The sequence below is a fragment of the Nuphar pumila genome, unplaced genomic scaffold, assembly GCF_984573655.1.
Source record: "Nuphar pumila unplaced genomic scaffold, dmNupPumi1.hap1.1 HAP1_SCAFFOLD_108, whole genome shotgun sequence".
NCBI lineage: Eukaryota > Viridiplantae > Streptophyta > Magnoliopsida > Nymphaeales > Nymphaeaceae > Nuphar > Nuphar pumila.
Genome location: NW_028323176.1, coordinates 37,606 through 45,196, shown reverse-complemented (window position 1 = coordinate 45,196; position 7,591 = coordinate 37,606). Strand labels below are relative to the sequence as shown.

The 7,591-nt window shown below is 39.2% G+C and overlaps 1 protein-coding gene across 1 annotated transcript; it reads right to left on the bottom strand.

Annotated features, from left to right (window-relative positions):
- Nucleotides 1-726: 726 nt before the first annotated feature.
- Nucleotides 727-7,097, bottom strand: LOC149811255 (F-box protein At5g51380-like). The gene is made up of 3 exons (XM_089994000.1): nt 5,771-7,097; nt 4,394-4,655; nt 727-917 (listed from the first exon to the last, which is right to left on the bottom strand). Exons 1-3 carry the CDS (start codon nt 6,973-6,975, stop codon nt 879-881), a joined length of 1,506 nt encoding a protein of 501 aa, XP_089850126.1. The 5' UTR covers nt 6,976-7,097; the 3' UTR covers nt 727-878.
- Nucleotides 7,098-7,591: the final 494 nt, after the last annotated feature.

Below are 7,591 nucleotides of genomic sequence, written 5' to 3'. Positions count from 1 at the left end.
CCATGTGGGGATGAAAGTGGTGATGGAGGGCAGAATTTTGAGACCGGGTAGGGGGTGGAGACCTTGTCTGCCGCACCTGCCCCAGTGCACTGCCATCCCAACTACATATGATCAATGTCACAGCGAAAGACAAACACAGGATACACCTTTTTTTTGTGTAATTTTATATCTAGTATACAAGGAATGAGATGAAACCAAAGCCTGATGTATGGGGGGAATAGACTAGCCTGCAAAGTAATTGGGACAGACAGGCGTTCACAAACCATTTTCATAAGGCCCAAGCTAGCCCGGCTCAAGTAAGAATCATCTATTTTCACATTTATTTTGGTAGTCAAGCAGGGATGTTAACAGCACGCACACTGAAAATACCTGCAGCAAACTTTGTGCATAAATTTTGTTTTAACAGAAAAATGTTCATGCTAAAAATTACTCTCAAGGACAAATTTTTTTCCTGAAAAGCAATTAAATGTCATCTGTAATTTCATGAAATGCTTATAAATAATTCAAAGAAAATTTACATTTCGATCTAGGATTAACTGGGTCAAATTTGATAGGCGGGGATGGTAAAAGCCACACTGTCATAGTCAAATGGTCTGCGGTTTAAATTTCGCAGGAATATTGAAATTCAGCCATCATTCAATTAACATGTACCATTCTTTCTAATGTTAACTTTGCAAAGATATACCACACGATAAGTCAAAACCTGCGTGTCAAAAGACCAGGCACGACAAAAATGAGTGAATTTTATTGAACTGTTTGCATTTCTGCAAATGATTCAGCATCAGCAGAACATAGATACATTTATTAATGGATGGGAGATTCAAGAATATGCTGGACAAGCTTATCCAACAAAAAGCAGATACAGAACGAGCAAACAATCAGAAAGACAAGGATTGCCTAAATCTGGGTGAAGGGACCTGCAGGAAAATATTCAAGATATTACGCATATGACTAGCCACAAATTTTTTTTGGTAATCCATTAGTTACATGATCAACACACAATTTCTTTAAAAAAATTAAATGCCATAATATGCACACAAAGTCAATAAGCATTCTTGATCTGACAAAAACTATCCTAACACCTGAAATATAGGAATTTTATCAAGAAAATAGAATCCATTATGCTAAATTGACACAAGGTTCAACATAATAATCAAATATTCCTTCATCTCCTCCACATACAAAAAAGTTAAAAAAGTACACAGAACAACACCATGAATCATTCTAATACATCTAAAGAAACAATCAAACATAAAATTGCACTACAAACACTACTTTTTCACTTCATGACTGGTATTTCTCATGCATATCCGTAATCACTTAAGGGAAGCAAAAAGAGACCAATTGAAGCACAAAGGAGAAAGAACAAGGTAAATTGACCTCTCAATGATGATATGCAGACGTTGAGAAAGAAAGTTCAAGCTCAATAATGACCTAAGAACATTTGTAGCAGGTTTTCTTCAATATTTCATGACCTAGTAAGCCTAATCAAATATGGAGTTCTGTAACAAAAAAGGAGACATACTTTCAACGGTCCAAGACATCCACAAAAAGAGTTCTGGTCAATATCAAATACTTCAATTTTTCTAGTACCAATGAACACAATCCCGACCTGAAATTATTCTCATTAACAGACGTGTTAAAATCTCTCTCTCTCTCTCAGTGTTATTAATACATGACCATTAGTGAGAGGGTATCATACATGGTCCTCGTGTTTAACAAAGCTGAAGTCATCCAGTTTGCAAATTGCTGTTTATTTTCACAACTATGCTTGACCCCTGCTTTGCTAAGAGTGATGGCAGCTGTGCATGGTAATCTTTCACTGAGCGCCATGTGTTTAATTTACAACCAACACAGAGAGAGAGAGGTCACTAGCACATGGCCGTTAGTGAAGAAGCAATTTGTTTTCTTTGTTCAGAAGGTGAGTATCCTAGACAAGCAGAAAATAGGACTTAAGACAGGATTATGCAGTGAACCTTTGATTTAGTTATATGAATCCTACTTATTTCATGTTTAGACACTGTATTCACTGATTGATCATAATAATTCTTAATCTCTTCCCTTCTGTTGGTTTCATGCCTCAAATTACTAATAGAATCAATCGATGAACTTACATGACCAACAATGTCATAAATTTGCTGAACTTTGACAAGTCCAACTGATAAAGTTAAAGAATGCGGAGATGTATAAGAAAACCTAGGAGCATCCAAGTTTACCACTTGCTAATGGCAAATTAAAATTCATGTAGTTACGATGGAGAATAAAACAACATGCAAAGCAAACCCAACCAACCTTCAAATTAAGTAGGGGAGAATCATGGTCAATAAAGCCAACTGGTTGACCTAGTAAGTCGCTCAAGTGAACCGAGCTGCCCCCTGCCAAATCAATTCAGCTGGTTGACCCAAATCCACATATACCTTCACTATTTCTATTTTTAGGACTTGAACTACAAAGTGACACCATGTATAGGAATTAAGAAGACATAAATCAGTTTTATTTATTTTATTTGCACATGAATCCATTCTCATGTTAACCCTTATTGAGGTTAAACATCTAGCTTTTCTAATTGCTATTGTTTACTATATTTGGAATACCATGGTTGTGCTTTGTTTTGATTGACCACTTAAGGCTATTGTAATAATTTTGCATGGTACAAACTACCTTTTCAAAAGTTAAAAAATAGTAGAAAGGGATTGATTCTTGATTTGATCATTGTGTTTACACTTTACACTACATATCTTGATTAGTTTTAATTTTTATTAATTTCACAAGGTCATGTCCTCATCTCATGATAGTTGATTTGTGGACTTGGACAATTTATGCATAGTAGTCCATAGTCGATGTACAACATCAGCCAACATTCTATAACTTGTATATTTTATGCCTAAATACTAGTTACATCACTGAATGTCATTTATTTGTTACTTAAATGTTAACATGTTGACGTTATAGACATTTGTACCATTGTGCTCAAGTATAACTTTATTCTTTTTTATACATAAAATTAAAAAATTTTCTTTTTCCAGAAACAAAGAGATAATAAACTGGTAAACTCACTAGGTTGACCCGGTTAAGTTTGAAGTTGGGACCAAACAATATGAGTCACATGTCACTAGTAAACTAGAGTAAGAATCAATGGATTTCGAGTCTTATCCCGTGCTAGTGGATGGAAAAGCAAAGCACCAAAAAATTTTCATTGTGAGACCAGAATATGGTGTCTCATTTCACAACAAAGGATCACAATACCAGCCCTGCACAATTTTGCAGCTGCTGTAGAGCATGATACAAGCACAAAAATTCATGCAACAGCCCGACATTGGAAAATCTATAAGATTCACTTCTCTTAAGGTAAATTTTAACCTGGCATAATCCTATAAAAAAAAAGGAAAGCCTGGTACAGTATGAATGATTGCATTAATAAATATTTTCCATACACAATGGCTGGCAGTTGTTTAGGTAAGGCAATCAGCACTTCTAGCGAGAATAGTACTATTCATAATACAATGTGAAAGTTACTTGCTTTATTGAACTTTTATGTTGCAATCACCCACTTGATTTCATGGCTTTCCAACACATAAAGAATGATGTATGGGAAGAAACATAACATAACATGTGTAAGGACTATCAATACCAGAACTTCCTACAAGCTCAATATTTCTACCTGTTCAGATGGAGCTGCACATAACTGGGTCAAACATTTTCATTACGAATGTATTATTTACACTAGAAATTTTTAAGAACCTAACAATTTTTAGTCAATGATGCATAGAGTTTTGGCTTTTTAAGAGGAGAAAAAGCAACATAGTAGTTCCTCAATTAAATGAAAGCAAATAGATCAGACAAACTAGACCCAGATATAAGTGCTAGATGAAACTGCATGCAAGTGACAATGTGCCAGGATAAGATACACTAAATCTGCTACAACAGACGTAATGGCTGAAACTATGAATACAAAAGTAAACAATTAACGGTCTTATACGTATGCCAAAAGCCTAAATATAACAGTTTGTTGCAGCAGTTCAATGTGGTAGCTGCTAAATAACCTTTGGTTACTCAGACATCTATCCCAGTTTTCTGATGACCAGGATGCAAATTGGCAGAAGAGGGAAGGGAGTTGTTACATATTCAGTGAAAGTGGAATTTGAAATAGACAGATATAGAAGTGCTGCAGCACAAAGAAGATTTTGATGCAAAATGGATGAAACTGTGCTAGTATGGTACAAATGATCATCCTCTCCCTTCACTAGGATTTTAGAAAGATACTAAGCACCTTCTTCTATCAACCATGTTGCTGAAAAATGAATGGTTAATATGCGACTGTGTCATCAATGCAAGAGACAAGCAGATACATGCCATTTGGAAATCAGCAGATTCAGGATTTAGAAATCTATACCCTCTTAAAAAACTTTCCACCTTTGGCTCCCATTCCTGTCCCTGCAAGGCTAGCTGCAAGAACAGATTTAGTGTCTGGTCGCCATTTCAACTCTTTGAGGACTGAAAAGACACTGGCCAATGCAGGTGTAACTTCACTATCCTTTACATTGTTACATGAAATAACTCTCAGCCTTTGAAGCTCATTCCAAGAAAGAACCACAGACTCCAGGCCTTCCGTTGTCAATAAAGAGCAGCCTTCCAATGACAGTAACTTCACTCGCCTGTGGAGCAAGACAAAATGGTTAAGCCCTTATAAAGTCTATGATGACAGACAGCCACGGTTGCTCTGAGCTACTAATATAGTATAGCAAAACTGAAATAAAGGGGGAAAGATTATAAAATTTGAGTTTTAATTATTACAGCTGTTGTCCATGGTCACTAAATTCTAAGGTACAAGAGTACATATAAAAAACGAATTAGGACACAGGGGTGATTGCTGATGTAGATTTTTTACAGCAGATGGACATTTTGAAGGTCCAATGACCTAACTGAGACCGAATCACATTTTGGCCAATTCCAAAGAAACCTTGTAGCAGGCATGGGCTAAGTAATCAATCCAAGTGAGTGAGCCAACTAGCTCAGATCAATTTCAGTTGCAAGTAGTAAGTGGTTATCAACACAAATGGGCACCAATCAAACGACTCAGCACATGTCGTCCCTTTCGTTAACATACTTTCTCAGCTTGAAAGATAATCAGAGTCCATGGCATTAACATATGAAGTTGTGATGTCCAGGAGAGTTGTGAGGCATGCATTTGATTTTCCTAATCTAATAAAGCAAGATTCTTTTTGAAGGAAAAATCTAATAAAGCAAGATGTACGAACATTTCTCAATAAAGAAAATGAAATGACTCAGGTGTTCCACAGCTGAAAGATAAAAAATATCCACATTTCACTAAAGTTGATGAAGTAAACCAACTCCTACAAAGCCAAAAAACAGAGAAAAGATCAGAAGTAAATTCGGTAAGTCATCCAAAGCTGCGGAAGCATTGTACAGTTGCTTTTAGTAATCCTCTAGTTTCAGATGCATTTCCAATTATAGCTCAAACTCACTAGCATGAGGTTAAAAATGCTGTCAATATCTAGAGAAAGCTAATAAACAAACGAACTGCAGGCTATCCAAATGCACAATTAGCCATCGCGTTGCGAGTTCTTCAGGTGGCAGAGGCACATTTAATATATCATAATCATTTATAGAAAAAACAGCAAGTCACCAACAATCAAAGTAACCAGGAGTTAACGTGATATTACTCTTACCAACCAAAGCACATCTATCAAGTATCAAACTCCAGCAACATATAAGAGTGAAATGACGAATTGTTACAACCGTCATATACCTGCAACCGCTAGCAATGCTAAAGATCTCATTGTCCAAACCCCAACAATCCAGAAACTCAAGCTCTTTCACGGTTCCGCACACAGTAAACAAGGCGCCGAAGCCCTGCTTGTCGCGCACATTGCACCGCTGGATTTGCAACCTCTCCAGCGTCGGGCACGACCCCAAGTAATCGGCGGGACCTGGATCCGAGTCGATCCTCCTACAACCCTGCAGCCTCAAGGTCTTCAAGTTCCCGCAGAACTTCAGCCCGGCGACCCACCCCGCATCCATCCGGTGATCACACAACGTGAGCTCCTCCAACATGAAGCAACACTGCCCAATCGCGCTGATCCCATCGTAGCTCCCCTCGCACCCGCTCAGCTCCAATTTCACCAACCTCTTGCATCCATGAGCCAATATCGTCAGACCAACGTCCGAAACCACTGATTCGTACAACCCCTCCGAGCACCCCACCACCTTCAACACCTGCAGATTCCTGCAATTCGAGATAGACCTCAACGACCAGTCCGTGCACCGGTGCAGCTCCAAATCCTGCAGCATCAGGCACTCCGCCACGATCCTCGACAACCCGGTATCAGGGGGCGGCCCCTCATCGGTCGAAAACGCCCTGCCCTCATCGTCGATCGGGCCGGAGACGTCGACCAACCTGAGTTTCCGGAGGTTGGGGCACCCTCCGGCGAGTACCCTCAATCCCAGATCCAGCGACTCCGACGACAATCGCCTATCCTCGCCGAGAAGCCGGCCGGAGAGATCGAAATCCAACGAATTGAGGGGGGTGGTGACCATGTTGTGGGTGAGCATCAACCCCCAATTGCAGGTGGGTGTCCTCTTGATGCAAGCATTGATCAGGTCCACGTCTGTGAGGTTGGGGAACCTGGAAACGAGCCTACCGTGTTCTAGAAAGTTCCAATCATGAAGCTTCAAGGCGTGGAAGAGGGTGCCATGGATCCTGCACCACCTCTTGCACACCAGGGAGTATGAAAGATGTGGCAGTGTGAGCTTTGAGAGGATTACTGCCAGGAGTTGGTCAGAGAGGAGGAGGGTGAGGTCGGTTCCTTGCTCTCCCTCTAGCTGCATCTTAAGGAACACATGGCGGTTTAGGGTTTTGGGGTTGTGGGTGAGGAAGAGTGTGGGGACCCAGCTGCAGGTTCGGGGCTTCCGAGGGGGGTGGGTGGGTTTTGTTGGGGGTTTGAGAGAAGGCATTGGGGTTGGGGGAAAACAGGGAGCATCATCTGCTCTGCAATTTGGGGCTTCCCCTTTGCCTTTCTTGTTGGCTTTGTGACAAAACCAATTTCTCTATGTATCCTCCCCCTACCCCTATATATGTGGAAAAGGGTGAAAAATAATTTGCATTTGGCAACGGCATGGCATCACCAAAAAGAAAATGATGGATTTTTTTATTATTATTCATCTTCTTTTACTGCATCAATTATCAAAAAAAAAAATTTTATTATCACCACCAACCACCAACGGGGCTCTGCTTGTTTTGGTTTAGTAGGAGCTGTTAGTGTTACTTCTCAAAAAAAAAAAAAGGAGCTGTTAGTGTTGTATAATAATAACTAGCGGAGTCTCCCTGACTCCAGCTCGCTTTTATAAAAAAAAAAATAATTATCACCATCTCTTTTTAGGTGAACAAAAGTTAAAATGACTTGTACGACCTCCAAGTATTTCAAATATGATACATGCATCCCTATCCCCAAATTGTTTTTATTTTTTCTTTTTCTTTTTCTTTTTTAAATGTTTGTGGAATTGGATTTTGATTGGTAACTTGGAAAAACAAAAGAATGATGGATGCTGTCTTCATTCTATTGTATGGTTT